General features: G+C 47.7%; 1 protein-coding gene across 4 annotated transcripts in view; it reads left to right on the forward strand.

The window, feature by feature from the left end:
• LOC137434158 (ras-related protein Rab-27A) overlaps positions 1–25,909 on the forward strand; it is a 53,160-nt gene that overhangs the window by 19,587 nt on the left and 7,664 nt on the right. The window contains exons 1-7 of one of the 4 annotated variants that reach the window (XM_078785715.1): positions 4,182–4,319; positions 6,499–6,630; positions 7,462–7,505; positions 7,664–7,731; positions 7,904–8,076; positions 11,640–11,725; positions 14,869–14,972. In XM_078785715.1, coding sequence (XP_078641841.1) covers positions 6,550–6,630; positions 7,462–7,505; positions 7,664–7,731; positions 7,904–8,076; positions 11,640–11,725; positions 14,869–14,972 — 556 coding nt within the window. In that variant the 5' untranslated portion in view covers positions 4,182–4,319; positions 6,499–6,549. Of the gene's footprint in view, positions 1–4,181; positions 4,394–6,323; positions 6,631–7,461; positions 7,506–7,663; positions 7,732–7,903; positions 8,077–11,639; positions 11,726–14,868; positions 14,973–25,909 lie in introns of those variants that run through there. The other 3 variants (XM_068126880.2, XM_068126881.2, XM_078785716.1) reach the window with 3 other exon arrangements.

Raw genomic sequence — 25,909 nt, forward strand, 5'->3', positions numbered from 1 at the left:
CGTGATGATGTGCTTACTGACCAAATAAAGAGTTTGCAGGTGGCGGAGGAGCGAAGACGAGGTGCCGAAGTGAGTGGTGATATAATCGGAAATGTATATGGTGTGAGGGGAGATTCAGTGAGCTTGGGTGTTGATTTAGAACCGGGCGTTCGTGAGAGACCAATGGTGAGGTGTGCGACAGGTGCAGAGTGTGTGTAAAGAGGAGGTGTGCAAGGAGGTCCGACTATGGGGAGTGCGAAAGGTATTTGTGAGCCAGGGTGTGCGGCGGTGATCAGGTGTGTGCAAGAATGCACCCCCATGAGTGGTACAGAGTATGTACCGGGAGAGAGTGCGCAAGAATGTGCGCGAGAAAGGTGTGGAACAGAGCTGTGTGTGAGGAAAGAGCGTGCGCCGAGGAAAGAGTGTGCGCCGAGGAGTGAGTGTGCTGTCGAGAGTGAGAGTGAACGCACGACAGAGTGTGGTCGTGAGAGTGACACGGAGCACGAGTTGGTTGTGGCAGGTGAGAGAGAATGCACACCTGGAATGGTTGAGCGCGGGCAGGAATGTACACCTGAGTTGGTGGTGGTGCGAGAGGGCACACTGAAGCACGTGATCGGGTGTGCAGAAGAGTGCACACCCATGGTTTTCATAGAGGATGTGACCGAGGAGTGGGCACGAAGAGGTGTGTTGATGAGGTGTGTGAACGACGAGTGTGTGCCAAGGTGTGTGGTGGTCAGGTGTGTGACGAAGTCTGTGAGCGGAATGAGTGTACCTGAGTGGTGTGTAAGAGAAGGTATGATAACGGAGTGTATGGAGACACCTGCATGTGTGAATAAGGAACGGAACGCGTGGTGTGAGCATGCAAGTGAAGCATCGACGCTGAACGGAGCAGCGGTTAGATCGACTATTAGCCGACGCGAGCCCTCGGTTCATGCCGGGCTTTGGGTGCTGCGGGAACCAGCGGGGATCGTAATCACGGCGGTTTCAAAAGAACCGCCGTGCGCGGTCTGCACCGGGCCTCGCCCTGAACGGTTGCGTCCGCGCTCTGCTAAGCGGAGCGGGCGGCCCAGTGCGAGGGAAGGTAAGAAGGTTCGGGACGGCGACCCGTTCTGGTTGCAGCGTTCCGGCCAGGCGAGATTGGGCCATCGAGCGGGAGACCGAAAGGCTCCGTGCCGAGGTGGACCTTGGAATCTCGGCCCGAGTAAACCTCCTTCCCTGAACCGAATTCCGGACGGATCCAACTGCAGGAAACGAACCACCCGCGTTCATTGCTCGGCTTTGCGAAGCCGGGCTTTGAGAATGTAACGACGTACCAAGGCTCAGAATAATGGACGAGTAGGGATAGGGAATATGATTAGCAGTGAAATTGGTGATTGGCAAAATTTGATGATTGGTAAATTTGATTGGCAGATGATTGGCAAAGTGATGGGCAGAATTGGAATTTGATGGCAAAATTGATAATGGGAGATGCCCGATGTGGAGGATGGTAAATCCACCATCCCTCCCATCCCGGGCACATGAGCATTAGATTTATGGGGTTTTGGCAGTGCAAGCTCGCCGAGGGAGGGTTTGGATAATGTATAGGGATCTAGAGAAATGACAATAGGTGACATGAGAGTTAAGTAGCAACATGATACCTGTAGTAGGGGACGTAGCAGATTAGTTGGATTATAACGACGAGGGAGCGCTATAATATAAGGGGCGACTGGGAAGCACGAGTTTCAGAAGGGAGTAGTCAGCTTAGATGATGCCGTGTGTTTGTGGTTTATTGGATGAGGAATTGGTATGGAAGTTTTTGTGGGTGTGCATGTTGAGCAAATGAGGCAATGCTCGTGAATGGTGCCGTGTGTGTGTGTTGGCAGTGTATTCAGTAGCGTATTGTGAAAAGTGTGAGGTGATTGTGAGTGTATTGAATGAATGAAGAAGCCTGGGAGGAAGGAGGGTGCAAGTGCCACCAGGTGTGTGTGAGCACAGGTGTGCAAATCCAGGTGAGAAAGGTTGTGTGGAATAGCTGGTATGGAATACATGGAGTATGGAATGGATGGTGTGGAGTGAGTATGGTGGAAAACGTGGAGTGGAGTGGTTGGTGCGGGAGGAGTGGAGGGGGAGGATGGACCCCTATCACGAATACCCGGGGAGGGTAATTTAAGAGTTAGGTCGAGGGTATAGGTAAATTGTAGTTGGATATTGGCATCTGTGGTGCGTGTGGAAGAATGGTGTTTGGATGGGTGCATTAGTGACGTGGAAATGGCTGGGCGTGTGGCCTGTTGGTGTGTGTAGTTAAATGGGCGCTCCGCCACTGTTAGGATGTCAGCCAGGTGAGGCCGCAGGTGGGCTCTGGGAGCCGGTCGAGTTCAATGGGGCCCGAGGATCCAGAGGAAGGACCCGGGTAGCCCAGTGCCAGAGAGGGCACCGAGGGGGTAAGCGCCAGGGAGGGCCTTCCCCAGGTAGATAGGTAGGGTGAGGAGCTAGGTAAGCTCGGGTGGCAACTTCAGTGGCGGAGGCGCACAGGTAAGTAGACCTGTTAGGGGAGCCACACGACCCAGTCCTGAAATTGTGCAAAGGCACAGGGAGTTGAATCGGGGGAGTGAGACCCCAAATTGATGAGCACCACAGTTTGGTCAATGGGAATTGGTTTTTAGAACCCATAGTGTAAGACGGCCAATGGTTTGGCAGGGAAAGACCCCGGGTAGTGTAAAGTGTGTTAAAGTCATTTAGAAGGTAGTTAGGATTGAAATCTTCTCGCACCATCTGCATCCACTCACCTGAGGTGACGTAACTCCACGCCATGCCATGGTTTGGTTATTTTTGTGCAAATGTTTTGGATTGTGAGACGCATCATGACGTGGGTGTGACATTGTGCTTAATGTTCCATCTCTTCCTTGTCTGGGGTATAAGTAAGCTTGTTATAAGGATTGCACTGTGTCTTCTTCTTCTTCTGTAAATTACTTTCGTTTCTTTCCTTCTCCTTTGGTTTCTTTGGTTGTGTAAATAATAATAATAAATACCTGTTCCTCCTGCGATAGGGGACTAATAGGTGCAGAATAATTATTCAGCTAATAAGTGTAGAAGTGCAGAATAAAGACATAGCCCGAGAGTAAAGAAGAGTGCTAAGATGGTAGGAGGACAAGGGGTCTCTCACTCAGTGAGTAGTTAATGCATGGAATGGTCTCCCTGTAAAGGTCGTGGCAGCAGAAACAGCAGCTAAGTTTAAATTGGAATTAGATAGGTATCTGGACGTATTGGAGATAGAGGGGTATTGGGATGTTGGCAGGACTGGTCGATAGTTGGAGTGTGCATGGGTGGTTGTGTTAATCAGTGTGGAGTGTGATGTCTGTGGGAGTGTCACATCAAGGGATAGTGAGTGGTTGGTGTTGGACTTTCTTTACCCTAAAACCACCGTTGTCCACCTCCCTATACCCCCACCCTCCTCCACCCACCATCATTTCCCTAATGAAATTTACTCCTTTTGATGGATTAGTTAAAGTTCTGGAGCTGGTGTAGGACAGGCATGATGGGCCGAATGTCCTCCTCCTGAGCCAAATTTTCTAGTCATTCCTTGTGATGTAACAAACTCTTTCTGAACACTCCTCCCTCTCATTTTTTCCACTTTCAGTTTTGCAATTTAGCACTCCCCCCCCCCCCTCAGTCCCCCTAACTCCCCCCAGAATCTCCCCAATCATTCTACATTCACTTCTCGTCTCCTTCACCTCCCTCCATTGCTCTCACTCAATACTCCCATCATCACTGGTTCCTCGCACTCCCTCTGCCCTCGTCCCGTGAGAATGTGCCATATTTATCATCGTCCTTATTGTTATTCTGTTACTTTACACCGTCATAAAATTGGAACCAATTCGGATCTGATGGCTGGAAATAATAGCGGAGCACGGGCTGATGAACCGGATCAATTGAAATCGGATCATAACATCTCTTCAATCATCGTGGAGTTTGAAAAAGAAAGGAGGGCGACATTTAAATTCGAGTCCGTTTCGATGCGCTCACAGACGTTCTGGGTATTCCTTGACGTCAATGTGACGTCATGCAATTAGTCTGGCATGCACGGGGTGGCATAGGAACGCCGCGATTGTTTGCGGGGGGGAAAGTTAATTGAATTTCATCGAAATGCTGGAAACGTTCTGCTTTTTTTGTTTTAAAATAAAATGTCTACTTTGGCTCTGAGTGTTTCATGAATATTCACAGATGTGGGAATATGTACGAGCACAATGGAGACCGTTTTGTTTGGACCTTGTGAGATGTTCGGACCTCTCTTACCGAAGTAGTTGTTCCCCCTGAAGATGCGACCACGACTCAAAACTGCCGCCCTGGTGCAGTGCCGGCAGGTGATGCTGCATCTCGGAGCACGCCGTCCTTTTGATGGGCAATGTGAATGCCCCACGGTTACCTCTCGATAAGGGTGGGCCATTGTGTGACAGTACCCTCGCTGAGTTGCTTGTAAACAGACTAACGTCAGGCTAATGGTTGCATTGGTAGATTAAGCCAACGGTGAGAATCATGGGGGTTTAATCCATGGATGGAAGATCATTGTGAACTCGAACTGATTGATTGTTACAGCACATGCATGGTGGACCCAATGCCCCCTTCCTGTATTTATAAGATATCTAAGATATCACACATACCTGCACACACGTAGCACATGCATGGTGGACCAAATGCCCCCTTCCTGTGTATATATATGATGTCACACGTACCTGTACACATATAGTACAATAGTACATGCATGGTGAATCAAACGGCCTCTTCCTGTGTATACAACGTGCCACACATACCTGTACACACATAACACATGCATCGTGAATCAAATGGCCTCTTCCTGTGTATATAAGGTGACACACATACCTGTACACGCGTATCACATGCATGGTGGACCAAATGCCCCCTTCCTGTGTATATATGATGTCACACGTACCTGTACACACGTATCACATGCATGGTGGACCCAATGTCCCCTTCCTGTATTTATAAGATATCTAAGATATCACACATACCTGCACACACGTATCACATGCATGGTGGACCAAATGCCCCCTTCCTGTGTATATATGATGTCACACGTACCTGTACACACGTAGTACATGCATCGTGAATCAAATGGCCTCTTCCTGTGTATATAAGGTGACACACATACCTGTACACACATAGTACATGCATCGTGAATCAAATGGCCTCTTCCTGTGTATATAAGGTGACACACATACGTGTACACGCCTGCACAGTGAATTCGAATGAAAAAGCCTACGTGTACCTTCTCATGGCGAAATGCGCAGGTTATATTTGGATTTTCGGATATATTAATACATTTGTTCCCTTTTTGTGATTTATTTTCTTTGGCAAATCCGACTCGCTGTTCCTGAAACGTGAATTGATCATTTGATTTGACTTCGGCGTGTTCATGGACACAAGGACGTCATGGACAACATGGAAATCATGGACACATGAACACATGGACACATGAACACAGTTCATGGAAACATGAACACATGGCCGTCATGGACATCATGGACACATGAACACATAGACCAAATGGACAGCATGGACATAATGGACATATGGACTCATGGATATCATAAACACATGGACATCATGGACACATGAACACATGGACATCATGGACACATGAACACATAGACCAAATGGACAGCATGGACAAAATGGAGATATGGACTCATGGATATCATGGATCACATGAACACATGAACACATGGACATCATGGACACATGAACACATGGACATCATGGACACATTAACACAGAGACCAAATGGACAGCATGGACAAAATGGACATGTGGACTCATGGATATCTTGGATCACATGAACATCATGGACACATCATGGGCATTCGTTTCACGTTCCTCATTCCAGGAATGTTTGTCCTTTTTTTCTGAGTACATAATTCATTCATTCTTCCTCGACTTCTTCATTCGTTTGTATATCACATGGTAATTTACCAGTGAGCTTGCTGTCGCTTGCCAAGCCAGCCGTTCCTTATCGACCGTTTCCTTGAAGTGCTTGATTGAGTGCTTAAGGCAATTAGCGAGCGCTCTCCAAGCTGATTGCTGAAGGAACACCCCGGATTACCGCCAAACCCCTACATTAACCAAGTCTAAATTCATTCAGAAAGTTCAGTGGGTTGTAATTATAGAGACATTTCTATCGAGGCATTAAAATGTGAAGATTACGACGAGCGTAATGATTGTAATTATAATTAGTAGGCCTACGAACAATCCATTTTTTCGTTTTTTTCCTCAGCTAACTGAACAGTCGAATGTTGCACTTGCTCCAGTGTGGGCGTGGCTCCGGTGGGCGTGGCGTTCTGCATGGGCGTGCTCTCGGTGTGGGCGTGTCCTCCACTATGAGAATTTGAGACACGCTCTGGTCCCCACCCAGCGATAGCTTTTGCAATCTCTTGCCATTCCTATGATCATTGACATATCGTTGAGACGTTTATCGACGTTCATGATCTCAATCATGGTGCGTCTGTAATGACGCGTCAGCCACAGATATTACCGGAGGCGTGAGGGGGCTTTTGGAGAGACAAAGCACGGTGGCTGATGGACACGAGGAGGCAGACAAACGGAAGGGGATTCATTAGAGACACAGTTTGTCCACTGAGCATGGAGCCTGAGATCCCGGTTCGTATTACTCTTGTTATTATAATATTGTGCAGCTCCGCGTGTTGTGTTCGCTTATTACGTACTCGTTGTTTCAGAGACGACATCGCGTGTTGCTTTTTGCTTTATGCAATGGAAAGGTTCCGTTTGGTTGATGAACGCACAGCCGGGACAACCAGCACAAAGACAACATGCTACTGCTTAATGTAAACGTTAACGGTTATTATGACGTGAGGGAGCAAGGACCGCGCGGCAATGACGTCGTGTGTGTGTGTGTGTGTGTGTGTGTGTGTGTGTGTGTGTGTGTGTGTGTGTGTGTGTGTGTGTGTGTGTGTGTGTGTGTGTGTGTGTGTGTGTGTGTGTGTGTGTGTGTGTGTGTGTGTGTGTGTGTGTATATGTGTGTGTATACACGTGTGTATACGGTATATCTTCCCACCATGGCATATGCACCATGTACAAGGTGTGACTTGTTAATCCAAATACCTCGTATTAATATATAATCTGATGTAATATAGAATATTAATGATGTAATGATGATGAATAATATTAAATATAATAATATAATAATTAAATTATAATAATAAAAAAAGAAGATAATTATATGTTATAATAAAAAAATTAAAATTAAATAAAATAATAAAAATAAAAATATAATATTAAATATGTAACGATGATGAATATAATGTACAGCTCGTATTATGGACCCTTACCTGTATTGTGAACTGTGCTCAAGTGCCATATGACATCATACAATATTTCAGTGGTGATGCTTCAGCCTCTCTAATTAGGATGCAGTGTACCATTAGGAGGTGGCCAGAGCCATTGAACTCTTCTCATCCACCCACGTCACAGGTCAAGTCTGCTAGAGAGGAGCTTGCGGTGCAGCCAAACGGCAGGTCAGGAAGATGGCGATGAGCAGGTAGACATGTAGGGAGTATAGGCATCGGGATGGTGGTCGTGTTCGCCGAGCTTGTGGGCAGGAAGGACCTGGAACTCTCTCACCGGAGGTTTGCGTCGACCACTGGTGGAAACGGTTGCGATTTCTGTTTTGCAGGAATGCCTTGGGAATGGACGGTGCTGAGGGGATCCTGCGCACAGAAATGGCTGATCCTCGGGATGAAGGTAAGTGGATGTGGCGAAAACAAAGAAAGTCAAAAAAAAGATCCTGTCGAGCAGTTCCTGGTGCACCTGTCTTGGATGCAAAATGTGTACGTGCCGTTGCCTCCAGCACTGATTTCAGTAAACGAGCAGATCATGGGCATAATGAGTCTGGCCTATGGTATCGGTGTGGCAGGTTGTTCCGCACTGCAGCCAGCGGCGGATGGCGATTATGACTTCCTGCTGAAGCTGTTGGCGTTGGGTGACTCGGGTGTGGGGAAGACCAGTTTCCTACACCAGTACACCGATGGCACCTTCCGTGCAAAGTTCATCGCCACAGTGGGCATTGACTTCAAGGAGAAACGGCTGGTGTGGCTCGTGAACAGTGGGCCTGCATTTCTTTGGGGGGGGGGGGGGGGGGGGGGTTCGGCCTGAATTTACCCAATTTTGTGCATACATTAGGCAGATGCACCTACCAACACAATAATTTTCTTCCACTATCTTTAGTCACTTTAGTTTCTCCCTGAAGGGGTTGCGAGACAGTTGCAACGCCTCTGCCTGTCTGTCTGTCTGTCTGTCTGTGTCGACGTCTTTATATTTAGCCCGTCCGCTGCGCAGCAGGAGACAGGGTTTTGTAATCACTTGTGTGTGTGTGTCTGTGTGTCCGGGCCGTAACTTTTTTACCATTTGAGTTTTGTCATCAAATTTTCACCTAAGCTTTATCTATCTATAATTCCAGTAATCTCTGTGTGTGTGTGTGTCTGTCTGTGTGTTTGTTTGTCTGTGACCGCTGTTTCTCGACAACCACGGGTCCGATATACTTGAAACTTGCCAGGTATATTGCTGGGGACCCGAGGATGTGCCTTTTCAAGGTTTCATATTAATCGGACAATTACTTACCGAACGATGTCCAAAAAACGATTCAACCAATCAGAGAGCAGCGAACTAGCGCGTGTGCCGAACGTGGCGGACACACTCTGCCTCGGATGGCACATTTGAGAGCGTATTCATTTATTTCACGTTTGCAAACTATGTTGGCGCTATGTTGGCGTTAAACGATGTTTTAAAACTAATAAAAACGAATTTGCGATTCATTCGCTTTCCTGCGCGTTTGTGTACGCGATGGCGATTTCTTTACCAAACTCCGGAAGCCGTTCGCTTTGGACCGAACCATTTCATGTAAATAGAGGGGGGGGTTCTGTGGTCGTTGCGAATGGACCAAACCATTCATGTAAATAGAGGGGGGGGATTGTCACTGTACTCGCAAGCCGTTCGCCGTTCGCTTTGGCGTTGCGAATGGACCAAACCATTTCATGTAAATAGAGGGGGGGGATATAATTTTAGATAGATATATAGTACGGGCATATATATAGTACGGGCATGCCCTAGTTATGATAATATGGAGAAAGCAAATTAATAATCTTGTCCAAGGTCAAAGGGCAGCATCACATAAAATCATAAATTTTCATCCGATTGACCTGAAATTTAAGAATTTGTACATTGGGTCTCTGAATTGGTTAACCAATCAAAAGCTAGATGATTTTTTTTTTTTTTTTTACATCAAAAAGTCTAAGGTCAGGGTTGCGTAAAATCACCAATTTTCACACGATTGACCTGAAATTTAAAGGTTTAAAATTTTTTTTGTATACAAGATCGATGCTCGTGTAAGAGCTAGCACATTAAACACACATTAGCACATAAAACACAAAAAACATAAACGGACACGTAGAACAATAAAGGGAGGGGGAGACAAAATTGAGAGAGGGAAGCACACAAGCACGAACACTGACATCGGGAGATCTGTGGAGGGGAGAGGGTTAGGGTGGGAGGGATAGGGAAGGGGTGCACAGTATAAAACAAATTGACACTACTAGGAATTTCAGGAATGAAGTCAGAGATTGAAAGAGGTAGATTTGGGGTGTATCAACGGGGGTAGAAAAGATCAAGGTTTTGGATGGGGGAAGATAAGAGGTGGTGGTGAACAGCTGTTTTATAGACCTGGAGGAAGGAGTGGGAGTTTGTTCCAGAGGTGGGAGAAAAGAGGAATGAAAGAGTAAAGGTGAGCAGAGAGTCTTGATTTTGGTAGTTTCACAAGAAGAGGGTTGCTGGCAGTTCTTGTGCATCCTGCAGGAATATTTGGGGGGCAGAGCACAGACAGGGCTGGGGTGGCTAGGCCAGAGAGGAGTCGGTAGAAGACAGAAAGACCACAAACCTGCCTTTGGTGAGAGAGTGAAAGGCCCTCAGAATCAGTTCAATCGCAGGAGATTCCAATGATCCTGAAAGCTTTGGTTTCTACAGCGTGAAGCCGAGCTCGGTGTGAGGAAGGAGCACCGGCCCAGAGGGGAGAGCAGTATTCCATCAAGCTGCGGATGAAAGCCTTGTATGTGGTGAGGAGCTCAGAGGTGCCGAGAAAGGAGTTCACACGACTGAGGATGCCCAGTCGGCAACTGGCGTTGGAGGCCAGCTTGGAAATGTGGTTTTCTCAGGAAAGATCATGGCTGATAATGAGGCCCAAAAGCTTGAGTGACAGAACTTCTTGAAGAGGATTGCTGAGAAAGTAGATGGGAGGGTTTTCCAGATGGTATTTTCGGAGAGACAAAGTGAGAGTGTGAGATTTGTCAGGATTGAAAGACATGTTCCACTTGATTGACCAGTTTGTGATATTGTCCAGGTCTGCAGAGAGTGAAGGGGCTGCAGACTGCCGATCTGAGGGTTGAGATATGGAGCGGCAGAGAGTGGAGTCATCAGCAAAGAGATCGAGAGGATTTTCCAGAGAGTCAGAAAGATCATTGATGAAGACCAAAAAAGCACAGGGCCCAGAACACTGTTTTGGGGAACTCCAGCCTGAACAGGAGGGGGAGATGAGAGAATTCCATTCAGGGCCACACGTTGACTGCCACCGGAGAGGAAGTCCGCAAGCCATGCGTGGAGATTTCCATGGAAACCATAGGAGGAGAGTTTGGTGAGCAAAGCAGGGTGCCAGACCGTATCAAAGGCACGCTATATGTGATTTGCATATTAGGTCACTGAATTGGTTCACTAAACAAAAGGTAGGAGTCATTTGTGTTTTTAGATCAAAGGTCAAGGTTGCATAAAATCATTAACGTTTCATCCAATTGACCTGAAATTTAAAGAATTTGCATATTGGGTCACATAATTGGTTCACCAATCAAAAGCTAGAAGGTGATTTTTTAAAAAATTTTAAAATATTTTTTATAAAGATCTAAAGCTCAAAAGTCAACTGCACTGCATAAAATCATCAATTTAAATTTTGTATTTTTTAAAAATGTTTTTGTTAGTTTTAGCATATGAAAGAAGAAGTCTAAATACAAACAGATGCGGACGGGCTTTGCATATTCAGATGCTTTCTAGTTTCACTTTAAAATTCCTTCTTTTTTTCTGCATCCACTTGTCCGATCGATGCAAAACTTAAAACATTCGAGGGACTCCACACGGAGAATATTTTATTGTTAACTGATATCAAAGGTCACATGGTATGGCAACAATAAAAATGTAAAAAATCTTTTCCACAACTGCTTAACAGATCGGTGCGAAACTTCATATACGTATGATCGACTAGCCATGGGGAATATAGGTTGAATCTTTTTCATGTTCGCCTTCATTTACGCAGTTTAGCCTTGATGTGCACAAATGTGGTTGGTAAATATCCTAATAATCAATCAATAAAGCAATTCATAATGGCAATGTAAGTGACACAATAGTAAAGCGTGTTCAGTTAACAATGGCGTTTCTCTTCAGAATGAGCGTGCGAGACGAGACTATGTGCTCTGCCGAGTGCCGTTCTAGTTCTCTTTTGCAATCACGGGGGACTTGTGAGGATCTGCTCGTGACCCATATGTGGTAAAGACTGAACATTTTTAGTACAGCTGAACATTTGCTGAGAACATTATTGGTGCGCTCTACGTGTGCAGGTGTACCAAGCCAAGGGTTCTGAGGGTGTAACGGGTAGAAGCTATAGGATACACCTTCAACTTTGGGACACGGCTGGACAGGAAAGGTACAAATGTGTTCATTCGTTTCGTTTCATTCATTCATCAATATACTGAACCAAAGTCTCCATTTTTTGTCTTTTCATGTTATCCCCATGATCGTTAACTGACATGTCATTCCCAATGAACATCCCCCTAACTGTCTCTGCGATCCTGTGTTGTTTTTTCCATCTCATTCCCAGTTACTCACTCCATGTCTGAATCACCGATGCTCTCTCACTCCCACCATCCACTGAATTTATAGATTAAATTATTAATCACTATTTGTCTTGCTCCTCTTTTCCTCTCCACTAATTAACTTGTCAGTTTGTAACAATGGATGACAATGAAATACATTGTATCAAAATTATTGTTATAATCTATATCTATACATATAAAATAAAGTTTTTGTTTGTTTGTTTGTCTGCACGCGCTAATCTCCTGAACGGTGAAAGATAGGGGGAAACCTCTGAAACAAAAAATGTCGGGACGGGCCCCGGGAAGGTTATAGGCTAAGTGGCGAGACCGGTCGAGGCGGGCTGGGCCCATTTCGCAATTAAAAGCTGAGCTGAATTATAGCAGTCAATCTTCTACGGCCACGAGTAAAAGCTGAATTATAGTAGTAAATTCATTCAAAAATAACTTAAAATGTCGGGACGGGCCCCGGAAAGGTTATAGGCTAGGTGGTGAGGCCGGTCGAGGCCGCTTCGGCCGGGCTGGGCCCATTTCGCAATTAAAAGCTGAGCTGAATTATAGTAGTCAATCTTCTACGGCCGTGAGTAAAAGCTGAATTATAGTAGTAAATTCATTCAAAAAGAACCAAATATGTCGGGACGGGCCCCAGGAAGGTTATCGGCTAGGTGGCGAGGCCGGTCGAGGCTGCCTCGGCCGGGCTGGGCCCATTTCGCAATTGAAAGCTGAGCTGAATTATAGTAGTCAATCTTCTACGGCCGCGAGTAAAAGCTGAATTATAGTATTAAATTCATTCAAAAATAACCCGGGCAACGCCGGGTGCATTCGGCTAGTAATCAATATATTTGAGATTTTATATTGGATTATTTCAGTACTTTTACTGAGTCACGAATTGCTTTTAAAGTACTCTATCAGTTTGGATAAATGCAGAAGCACGACGATGTCGAAAGCCTGTGCCTAAAGTCCATTCTCGAGGTAGTTGCGTTCCTTGGTCTAAGACCAACTGGCTGGCGACTTGGCCAGTTGTAGCTTGATGATGAGCAGATGGTGCATGGTGTCAAACACCACTATTGTTGCTTATAGCTTTATTGTAGACGTGCTGGAGTGAGCAATAGTTATGGAACAGCACGCCAAAACGTACCATCGAGTAGCATCTCATGATCCGGTTGCACATTTGCAGGTGACAACCATGCTGACCATTTGAGAACAATACAAGTGCAGGTGGTTATGTTTTGAATAGTCCATTTGTTGTTTTGGATAGTATTTACCATTTGTTGTTGAGTGTCAAATAATGTTTTGGTCATCACATTTTCTAAAATTACTGTGTTCATTAAGTGAACGAATTGAAAACATCACTAATGTCCACATTCCTATTTGATATATATTCTGATGGTACAATTTGAGTGTGGAGGAAATTCAGCTTTGACTCACCCCATTTATATTGAGCTTTGGACTTGCTGAAGTTATCCAGGAGCAGTGTAGCCCCACAGTGCCCATGTCCCGTATCCCTGCAGTGCCCACGTCTTGTATTCCCACAGTGCCGTCCCATATCCCCGCAGTGCCCACGTCCAGTATCCCCGCAGTGCCCACGTCCCGTATCCCTGCAGTGCCCGCGTCCCGTATCCCCGCAGTGCCCGCGTCCCGTATCCCCGCAGTGCCCGCGTCCCATAACCAGGCAGTGCCCGCGGCCCGTAACCCGGCAGTGCCCGCGTCCCGTAACCCGGAAGTGCCCGCGTCCCGTAACCCGGCAGTGCCCGCGTCCCGTAACCCGGCAGTGCCCGCGTCCCGTAACCCGGCAGTGCCCGCGTCCCGTAACCCGGCAGTGCCCGCGTCCCGTAACCCGGCAGTGCCCGCGTCCCGTAACCCGGCAGTGCCCGTGTCCCGTAACCTGGCAGTGCCCGTGTCCCGTAACCCGGCAGTGCCCGTATCCCTGCAGTGCCCATGTCCCGCGGTGGGGGGAGGGAGAGGGGAGTGGAAGGGGGTTCATCACCTTTTCGTAGAATATATCCCGTAACCCCGCAGTGTCCACGTCCCGTAACCCGGCAGTGCCCGTATCCCCGCAGTGCCCACGTCTCATATTTGAGGAAGTGTCCATGTCCCGTAACCCGGCAGTGCCCGTATCCCTGCAGTGCCGATGTCCCGTGGTGGGGGGAGGGAGAGGGGAGTGGTAGGGGGTTCATCACCTTTTCGTCGAATATATGCTGGTGAATGTGCCGTTCATGATGTTTCTGATTTAAGTGTGATGCGGATCAGGAAGAAGAAGAAGCCTTACTACCAACTTTGTACACTTCCGGAATTGTTTGATTTATTTGTGTTCAAATGTCTGGTGATTGTTTTGTATTTATTTATCCGAATGTGTATTTGTATATAACTGTCATTAATTTTAAAAGGCTCGGGCACTGTCGAGCGATATTTAGGTGTTTTTTTTAAATCCAAAAAAACGAACTTGTTTTTTCAAAAATGCTTTTTTTTTTTGGCCTAAACACTCCCAGGCACTCACTGATGAACCTCTGAAAGTTTGACGAAGATCCGTTCACCCATCTCTGAGAAAAATGACGACACAGACAGACATACAGACACAGACAGACCAACAGCTCTCTTATATAGTAGATTGTGGCGGACACGAAAGCTCACTGGCGCGAGGGCATCATTCCGCGCACCAAGTGGGCGGCGGCCACGCCGAGGGGTAGGCGTGGCCGCGGGATATACACCGGGCGCGCAGCCCGGAACGCTCCAGTGTTACAGTGGAGCTCTTGAATAAAGACTCTTACAACTTACCGCGTTGTCCGCTTCCTCCTTGCTTACAAGCAGCGCGCGTAACACCGCGCTTCAAGATATTATAATATAAATGTTCGAATTGTACTGCTCGAAAAAATTGGGGAAATGCACGTGACTTAACGATTCATTCAAGTGTATTTTGCATCATTCTTTCAAAGGACTCGAAAATATTTATTTACTGTTCTCCTTCATGCCGGGGTAGGTTTCGGAGCCTCACTACGGCATTCTTCCGTGATGCCATGGGTTTCCTGTTGCTCTTCGACCTCACAAACCGGCAAAGCTTCCTGAACGTCCGCAGCTGGATGGGTGAGTTTCTCATTCGGGTACAGCCTGGTGTGTGTGTGTGTGTGTGTGTGTGTGTGTGTGTGTGTGTGTGTGTGTGTGTGTGTGTGTGTGTGTGTGTGTGTGTGTGTGTGTGTGTGTGTTAGTGTGTGTGTGTTAGTGTTATACACTAGTGGGGGCACCCATGGGAATCCCACAGGCATGAACGTGTTTGACATTTCGACATCTTCATTTAGTTGCTGCACATTCAGTTTTACAAAATGGTTACTGGCAATTCATCAGATCCACAAATTAGGTAATCTACACAAATATATTTACTTCTGAAAACATGTGAATGGATGTGCATGCACATGGGAAATAGTTGGAAATGTGTAATAACACTTAATGTAAAATGTGACTTCAAGAGCTCAAATCCTCTCCCTCCCCGCCCCCATCCCTCCCACATCATGCACACACTGCACAGGGTAGAGGATCACACACCAGGGGGAGGATCACACACCGGGGGGAGGATCACACACCGGGGGGAGGATCACACACCGGGGGGAGGATCACACACCGGGGGGAGGATCACACACCGGGGGGAGGATCACACACCGGGGGGAGGATCACACACCGGGCGGAGGATCACACACCGGGGGGGGGGGGGGGGGAGGATCACACACCGGGGGGGGGAGGATCACACACAGGGGAGAGGAGAAGAGGATCACACACAGGGGACACGGGGAGTGGATCACACACAGGGGCGACGGGGAGTGGATCACACAGAGGAGAGGGGGAGAGGATCACTCACCGGGGAGTGGAGATCAGAGTGAGAGGATCGCTCACCCGTGGAGTGATTACAAATAGGGGAGTGGATCACACACAGTGCAGTGGATCACACACAGTGCAGTGGATCACACACAGTGCAGTGGATCACACACAGGAGAAAGGATTACACACCAGGGAGAGGATTACACACACTGGAGAGGGGGAGTGGATTACACACAGGGATTGGGTCACACACAGGGGATTGGGTCACCTTAAAAAGCCTCAAAAGTCTCAAAGCCTAAAAAAACAAACTTTTAAAGCCTAAAAAAAACACCGAAAACACGTCCTGGTGAGGGTCTGCAATTTCTGATTGCTCTTTCTAGTTGGATTGGTAGTGGAGTTGTGTAATATTTGAGGAAGTGGGAATTGTTAGAGTTAAGAAGAGGGTCGAGAGACGAAGAGTTCAGCATGTGCAAAATCCTAATAAAGCAAGTCAGATTTTAACAACATGCATATCTGAAAAGGATCCTGTCAGTGTTAAAGAAGATGATCTTATTTCATGAGAAGATGTTTAAAAAAAATTGTTTGTGGGGATAAACAATGGAATACATTAGGAAAGTTCAGAATGTGTAGGCTTTAGTATGGACCGTGTGACGCGAAGAAGAAGAAGCCATCTCAATGTACATAAGCAGGGTAAATGTTTAGGTTTAGAGTGTTTGCATGTCTCCATATGCAGGGTGGTTTTGTGTCATTTATTATAGGGCTTATGGTTAATAATCCCGAGTATGTGTTGCCTTTCCCTAATCTATATATATAAAACACAGTGTGTGTGTGTGTGTGTGTGTGTGTGTGTGTGTGTGTGTGTGTGTGTGTGTGTGTGTGTGTGTGTGTGTAATGTTACCGATAGACTCCTAAACGGAGAGGCTCACGTACTTGATATTTGGCACAGACATGGCCATTGAGCCTGGTAAGAACATGGCCGACCTAAAAATTGATTTCATAATATTTTTAAACCATATTTTTACCTCAGCGCATTTCAGCGAGGAATATTATGCACAGACTTGCTGAAGTCGCTTGAACTTGCTTGAATCTGACCGGTCGCAGAGCAGCGCGCTGATTCGCTCAGAGCGATCACGTGATGTTCCTTGCCGCCATTAACTCAGTTACGCGTTCGCACGTATTTCAGAGCGAAAAGCAATTGCCTTTTTTCACATTTCAGCAACGAACATTGCCATTCACACCACATAGGTTTTTTTCCCTTTCATCTTTAGATCCATATTTTTTGCCATAACGGAGCGCATTATGGCTCTCTCGAGCTCGAGTTAGCCAATCACCTGGGAGCATGAGGCCACGTTGGCCACGCCCATGACAGGACGCAGAGTTGCAATCGATCGCTCAGAGCGATCACGTGATGTTCCTTGCCGCGCGATTGCGTTTTTCACATTTGAGCGAGGAACATTGCCATTCACACCACATAGGTTTTTTTTTCTTTCATCTTTAGATCCATATTTTTTGCCATAACGTAGCGCATTATGGCTCTCTCGAGCTCGAGTTAGCCAATCAGCTGGGAGCATGAGGCCACGTTCGACACGACGCAGAGTTGCAATCGATCGCCCAGAGCGATCACGTGATGTTCCTTGCCGCGTGACTATATATATATATCACTCAGATCCCTCACAATCGACCACCACCACCTCCTCCTGCAATACTAAATATCACTCAGATCCCTCACAATCGACCACCACCCCCTCTTACAATACTAAATATCACCCAGATCCCTTGGAATCGACCACCACCTCCTCCTACAATACTATATATCACTCAGATCCCTTGGAAGCGACCACCACCACCTCCTCCTGCAATACTAAATATCACTCACATCCCTCACAATCGACCACCACCCCCTCCTACAATACTAAATATCACCCAGATCCCTCACAATCGACCACCACCCCCTCCTACAATACTAAATATCACCCAGATCCCTTGGAATCGACCACCACCTCCTCCTAAAATACTATATATCACTCAGATCCCTTGGAATCGACCACCACCTCCTCCTACAATACTATATATCACTCAGATCCCTTGGAATCGACCACCACCTCCTCCTACAATACTCACTACCTCACACCATCAGAGACTCCTCCTCACTCACCACATTCAAAACCACTCAAGACCCACCTGTTCAGCACTGCATTCAACATTCAACCCACAGCATTTAACCCCTGACTATCACTTCTCCTTCTCCCTCCTTTTGCTTTAAATATTTCCCTATTGATTCTTGTCTTTTTGCACTTGTTGTTTTCATGTTTTGTTGTGCATTATGTTTTGCACTCTGTCAAAGCGCCTTTGGGCTTCATGAAAAGCGCTATACAAAATAAATGAATTATTATTCATTTATAATTTTCCACCCTCTGGAACTCGCTACCTCACACCATCAGAGACTCCTCCTCACTCACCACATTCAAAACATCACTCAAGACCCACCTGTTCAACACTGCATTCAACATTTAACCCACAGCATTTAACCCCTGACTATCGCCTCTCCTTCTCCCTCCTTTGTGCTTTGAATATTTCCCTATTGATTCTTCTTTTTTTGCAATTGTTTTTATGTTTTGCTATGCATTATGTTTTGCACTCTGTCAAAGCGTCTTTGGGCTTCCTGAAAAGCGCTATATAAAATAAATGCATTATTATTATTATTATTACTAGGGCATGCCCGTACTATATCTATATCTAAAATTATATCCCCCCCCCTCTATTTACATGAAATGGTTTGGTCCAAAGCGAACGGCTTGCGAGTACGGTGACAATCCCCCCCCCCCCCCCTCTATTTACATGAAATGGTTTGGTCCAAAGCGAACGGCTTGCGAGTACGGTGACAATCCCCCCCCCCTCTATTTACATGAAATGGTTTGGTCCAAAGCGAACGGCTTGCGGAGTTTGGTAAAGAAATCGCCATAGCGTGCACAAACGCGCAGGAAAGCGAAAGAATCGCAAATTAGTTTTAATTAGTTTTAAAACATAGTTGAACGCCAACATAGTTTGCCAACGTGAAATAAATGAATACGCTCTCAAATGTGCCGTCCGAGGCAGAGTCTGTTCGGCACGTTCGGCACACGTGATAGCTCGCTGCTCTCTGATTGGTTGAATCGTTTTTTGGACATAGCTCGGTAACTACTTGTCCGATTAATATGAAACCTTGAAAAGGCACATCCTCGGGTCCCCAGCAATATACCTGGCAAGTTTAAAGTATATCGGACCCGTGGTTGTCGAGAAACAGCGGTCACAGACATACAGACATACATACATACATACACACAGAGATTACTGGAATTATAGATAGATTATTATTATTATATATCACTCAGATCCCTTGGAATCGACCACCACCCCCTCCTTGCAATACTATATACGTATCACTCAGATCCCTCGGAATCGACCACCACCTCCTCCTACAACACTAAACATCACTCGGATCCCTCACAATCGACCACCACCACCTCCTCCTACAACACTAAATATCACTCGGATCCCTCACAATCGACCACCACCACCTCCTCCTACAACACTAAATATCACTCGGATCCCTCACAATCGACCACCACCACCTCCTCCTACAACACAAAATATCACTCGGATCCCTCACAATCGACCACCACCACCTCCTCCTACAACACTAAATATCACTCGGATCCCTCACAATCGACCACCACCCCTCCTACAATACTGTATATATCACTCAGATCCCTCACAATCGACCACCACCCCCTCCGACAATACTAAATATCACTCAGATCCCTTGGAATCGACCACCACCTCCTCCTACAATACTATATATCACGCAGATCCCTCGGAATCGACCATCACCTCCTCCTACAATACTATATATCACTCAGATCCCTTGGAATCGACCACCACCTCCTCCTACAATACTATATATCACTCGGATCCCTCGGAATCGACCACCACACCCTCCTGCAATACTATATATCACTCAGATCCCTTGGAATCGACCACCACCTCCTCCTACAATACCATATATCACTCAGATCCCTTGGAATCGACCACCACACCCTCCTGCAATACTATATATCACTCAGATCCCTCGGAATCGACCACCACCTCCTCCTACAACACTAAACATCACTCAGATCCCTCACAATCGACCACCACCCCCTCCTGCAATCTATATATATAAAACGCAGTTTGTGTGTGTGTGTGTGTGTGTAATGTTACCGATAGACTCCGAAACGGAGAGGCTCACGTGCTTGATATTTGGCATAGACATGGCCATTGAGCCTGGGACGAACATGTGGAGACCATATTTGACGAGATCCATATTTTTTATTCATATTTACCTCAGCGCATTTCAGCGAAGTACCCGCTAATCTCAGCTGGTGCCAGAGCAGCTCGCTGATTCGCTCAGAGCGATCACGTGATGTTCCATCCCGTCACACGTCACACGTTTGCACGTAATTCAGGGCGAAAAGCGATTGCGTTTTTTTACCTTTATGCGATCGTGTTTTGTGTCGATTTTGTGCGATATGAATTAAATTTTAATTCATATTTCGTGTTTATGAATTCGAATACGAAGGATTTCCCCTTTCGATTTCGAATACGAATCGAATACGAGCTTGAGTCGAGAGGGCGAATGTACGGGTTGGGAAAGTACGGGTCTCCCTTCCCCCGCCCGGCAACGCCGGTACTGGAGGGCGTGGGTCACAGGATCCGTGAGTCTCCAAAATCCGCTTCGTGCTCTTGCGAAGATGCAGGACGATGTCGCGATTGTTGTGCTGCTCTCCGACCATGAGAACTGCAACGTCATTGTTGACTGGCCCTCCCCTTCCCTCCCCCTCCCACCCCCCTCACCCTCCCATCCCTCACGCTCCCCCCACCCCTCCCCTCCCCTCTCCCCCCTCCCCTCCCCTACCCCCTCCCCTCCCCCTTCCCACCCCCCTCCCCATCCCCCCTCCCATCCCTCCCACCCCCTCCCCATCCCCCCTCTTCTCCCCTCTCCCCCTCCCCCTCTTCTCCACCTCTCCCCCTCCCCCTCTTCTCCCCCTCCCCCTCTTCTCCACCTCTCCCCCTCCCCCTCTTCTCCCCTCCCCCCCTCTTCTCCCCTTCCCCCCGTTCCCCTCCCCTCCCCTCCCCTCGCCCCTCCCCTCCCCCGCCCGGCAATGCCGGTACTTCTGCTAGTGTTCTTATAAAATTCAGCCTTCCAGGCGATGGGTTCCATTAGCCAACCACGCCGCCAGGGCAGAACCAGACATTACGATCGGCAAAAAGGAACCCGTCATCCGAACATTCCCGAACAGAGATTAGACTCTGCCCCCCGACGACACGTAATGGAGAGACCATGCCCCGAACTTCATGATTGGTCGGAGCGATGGATGATTGAGTAGCACTCGGCGTTTGGATGGTGTGACGTCAGAGAGCGAGAAATTTGGGGTCGTAAAAAGGACAGTTGGACAAAAGAATGGGGCGCTCTGTTTTTTGCTTGAGGAGGAAGGTTGGCCATCTTTGGTTTGCGCCTGTGACTGGAGGGCTGGCTTTTTTGGGACACTGGTGAAAAGACGCAGGCTCTCGTGCTGACTTGCAGGGAAGGCGATCGCTTTTTGTCCCTGGCCTGGCTGTTTCTGGGTCGTGTGCGATCGTGGAAGGAAGGAGGAGAAGGACTCTGTGGCTGTGACTTGGTCTCTTTGCACGAACAAAAAAGGCGCTATTTTCCTTTGTTCGTGCAGGTACGATTTTGCTCGTGGGCTTGAGCGGGGTGCTAGCCATTGTTGTTCGGCTGGGTCATGGTTTGTTGGCTTTGGAGAAGAAAAGAAGAGGAAGAAGCTCGTCATTCTATTTCTTCTGGTCCTGGCGTTCGTTGGAGGCGGTCGCATTTCCTCTCGTTCTGGCTCTCGGCTCGAGTGAAAGACATGTGATACATCTCTGGTGCACTGGTGAGGAGACGTGTCAGACCTTTTGGAAGTTTTGCAACATCAGAGGAGGGGTGTTGTTGACTGTGGTGCTTTTCGGGGGAGGAGAGAGAGCTACGTCTCGCTTGGCGGTGGATGCGAGGAAAGCTGGTTGGCTGCTTGTTCATGCCTGGGCGTTTTCTGTGCCATTTGTTGGTGCGCTTCCCGCGCGGTGGTTTGGAGGCGGTCGCATTTCCTCTCGTTCTGGCTCTCGGCTCGAGTGAAAGACATGTGATACATCTCTGGTGCACTGGTGAGGAGACGTGTCGGACCTTTTGGAAGTTTTGCAACATCAGAGGAGGGGTGTTGTTGACTGTGGTGCTTTTCGGGAGAGGAGAGAGCTACATCTCGCTTGGCGGTGGATGCGAGGAAGGCTGGTTGGCTGCTTGTTCATGCCCGGGCGTTTTCTGTGCCATTTGTTGGTGCGCTTCCCGCGCGGTGGTTTGGAGGCGATGAACACCAACCCCCTTGTTGAGACCAGAGTTAAGTGCTGGCTGGCAGGAACATCATTTATTTTTATTTAATCTTTCCCCTGTTTGTATACGAGTCTGAGTGGGGACGTCTCAATTCGGAATTAGTTTTTACCTCGCCTTTCATTTTTGTCTCTTGTATTTATTTTCATTAAATCCTTTATTTTTGCATTTCATTCTTGTATTGTGGATTTTGCTTGTCCCATATTTGTTTGTGGGTTCGGATTAACCCAGTGTCGGCCGTCCGATCAGATAAGGCTTCGGGCTTTTCCCACATGCACCAAAGACAATCCCGCCAAGGTTCGAAGTACACCTCGGAGTTAAAGCTCGTTTCGGTCATCAGTCACCCAGGGGTCTTAACTCCAAGGTCGCGACAATATCAAATACAGGAGTAAAAATAGTGAAAATTGATTTTATTCATCGTGATTGTTTTTGCAGTAAAATAGAAAAAATCACAAAATTTCCTTTAAATACTATAAAGACCACATGAAGCATAAGTAATGGATGTTGTAAAATAATCAGATCTACAACAGGGTCTCAGAAGGTGAGATTAATCTGTATCGAACACCAGCAATATCTGAAAGAGAATTAGCAATCATAGGATCAATATATGTCAAGCATATGAGCAATAAGAGTATCATAATCAAGCACGCAAGCAAGCGACATGAAAAATAGTTCCCTTACCATTCTAAGCATACGCGTGGATAAAGCATGATAAATGTCTCAGGACTGCGATTCATGTCTCGGAGCTAAGTTCTTGTAATAGCCACGTAGTGGAGAGAAGTGGTAATGGCGCCTGGGTCGCAACTTAGATACAATTTCACCACATTTCTCCCCGGGTCTAAAACCTCGCCAGCAAGCCGGTTAGCATCAAGCATATAACTATACTTAGCAGCTGATTACATAAGAGGTACATCACGACCAGCCAAAACGATCAGGGCGGTGAATCTCTCGTCCCGTGCGCGTGCGGTACACATCGGGGCCCTCGGTGGCAGCATCTATATCGACTCCATCAGGAGTGCTCTCAGTCGACGGTGACGGAGGTGGTGCAATTATATCTGGCGGCTCGGGCGAGTGAGGGGGTAGACGCAGGGGTGAATTCCCCAACACCGGGTTCCCCGAACAGAGCTCAGTCCCAACGAGATCCCCGCAGGGTGCGAGTTGACGAACCGACACAGTTGACTCGCGTCCATCTGGCAGTTGGACACGAGCGTGGTCAGGATTAGTTTGGAGGATGTGAACCTTGTCGATGAGAGGGTCGTATTTACTCGCGCGCACCGCCCGTTTGAGAAAAGCCAGACCGGGCTGAGCAAGCCACCCAGGCAGAGGGCGGACAGATCCCGTGCGACGCTGGTAACAAAATAAACGATCGTGCGGAATTTCGTTTGTAGCAGTGCATAGGAGCGAGCGGATTGAATGAAGGGCCCCATGTACCATACCAGTCCATTGGTCCGGACGCAGGCCATGAGACTTGAGGCCCAAAGAGATGGCCCGCCATATAGTGCCATTAAAGCGCTCCACGCAACCATTGGCGTGTGGGCTGTATGGGGTGGTGTAGCTAGACGCTATATTACGCTACAACAGAAAGGCCCGCACATCCTGCGACAAGAATACAGCTCCTCTATCGGTATGCACATACCCCGGATTCCCAAACATCGAAAACAGGTTTTGCAGACAACGGATAACCGTAGCCGCGGACATATCGCTGCATGGGAAGGCAAAAGGGAATCTAGAGTACTCGTCCACAATTGTGAGGAGGTAACGAGAGGCCCCGGAGGCAGGCAGCGGCCCTTTGAAGTCCATCGCTAATCGGTCCCAGGGCTTAGTAGCCTGAATCAGCGTCCCCATGTCGGGTTTATAGAAGCGGGGTTTGAGTTCAGTGCAAACTGGACAAGAGCGGCACAAACGACGAACGTCCTCGACAGAATAGGGGAAATTGCGGCTTCGCACAAAATGAGCCAGACGAGTCACCCCAGGGTGACACAAGGTATCGTGGAGAACGCGTAAATCGTCGGAGCAGTTTAAACTCGCGCAAACACCTGGTCTGGATAAAGCGTCTGCTGCGTGATTCTCCCGCCCAGGGCGGTACTTGATACCAAAGCTATAATCAGCAAGCTCTAATGCGCCAGCGAGTGATTTTTCTCGTTTTTAATGTGCTGGGCATGTCGTGTGTCATACATGAAAGCAACTCTCTGCTGATCGGTAATGACATCGAAGCGTTTGCCTAGCAAATATGGTCTCCAACGACGAATCGACTCGACTATCGCATACGCCTCCTTTTCCACAGAAGAATGACGTCTCTCAGCGGGGGTTAACGTCCTTGAGAAGAACGCCACCGGCTTCCCCCCTTGAGAGAGAGTCGCAGCGATGGCGTGATCCGACACGTCACTCTCGAGGACAAAGGGAATGCTATCGTCGATAGAAGACACAGCAGCACCAGCTATGTCTGACTTCAGAGCCTGGAAGGCGACCTTGGCAGCGGGAGGGAGAGGGAATGTGTTACAATCAATGAGGGGACGAAGCTTCTCGGACTAACTTTCGACCCACTTTGAATAATGTGCAAACAGCCCGAGGTCACGCTTCAAAGAAGCACGGTCATGCGGCGGCGCCATGTCGAGCAAAGGGCGGAGACGTTCCTTGTCAGGTGTTGTGGTTCCTTGGGTCACAGTGTACCCCCAGGAGATCAATTGTCCGAGAGGAGTAGCGACATTTGTCCTCATTAAACGTCAGACTATACTTTCGCGCAACCTGGAGGAAGCATTGCAAATTGGCGTCATGATGAGCCTGATCATAGCCGCAGACCGTCAGATTGTCCAAATACACAACAACAACAACACAACAACATGCATTTTAAGGCCATTTTCCCTGCAAGAGCGGGGGTTAGCCTTGCGGTCCCCATGACAATCTTCTCCATTTTCCCCTATTTTCTGCATCTCTCCTTCTTAACCCCCTTGCCCGCATGTCTTCTTCCACCGTCTTTAGCCAAGTCTTTCTCGGTCTTCCCCGTCCTCTACTTCCTTCTACATTCATTTCCATCACTCTTCTCAACCAACCACTTTCATCCTTCCTCAACACATGACCAAACCATCTCAACCTGTTCCTCTTCACAGCATCAATCACAGGCTCTATTCCCATCATCTTTCGCAATTCATCATTTGTCTTCCTCTCTCTCAGCGACACTCCGCACATCCACCGAACCATTCGCATTTCCACCCTTTCCAGCCTTCGTTGCTGCTCTACATTCATGACCCATGTCTCGCTCCCATAAATCATAACACTTCTCACACATGCAGCATACACCTTTCCCTTCAGCTTCAACGACACTCCCCTCCTCATCAGCACGCCACTCAGTTCCCGAAACTTCTTCCATGCACATCTCACTCTAGCAACCGTTGCCGAGTCTAATCCACCTTCTCCATTCAGCATGTCTCCGAGATAGCAAAATGTTTTCACACCTTCCAGCTTCATGCCGTCTCCAAGATCCAACTCAACATTTCCTCCATCTGCAGCTCCCTCTGTGCACACCTTACATTTGAATGTAGCTGCCACACTGGTTAATGACCCTCTCAGACCACTACATTTTTGATGAACCCACTCAGCGCACATTGTACATTGAATGGAGTTCACTCCGACACCCTTCCTGCACACAGCACATGGCCACTTCCCAGTTCTTTCCACCTCACCACATGCTTTACCACTTGCCATCACCTTCGTCTTTCCTATATTCACCTTCAGACCTTTTGTCTCCATACTTTCCTTCCACTTGTTCATCTTT

This window comes from Myxine glutinosa, chromosome 10 (assembly GCF_964187855.1).
Source record: "Myxine glutinosa chromosome 10, kmMyxGlut1.1, whole genome shotgun sequence".
NCBI classification, from domain to species: Eukaryota; Metazoa; Chordata; class Myxini; order Myxiniformes; family Myxinidae; genus Myxine; species Myxine glutinosa.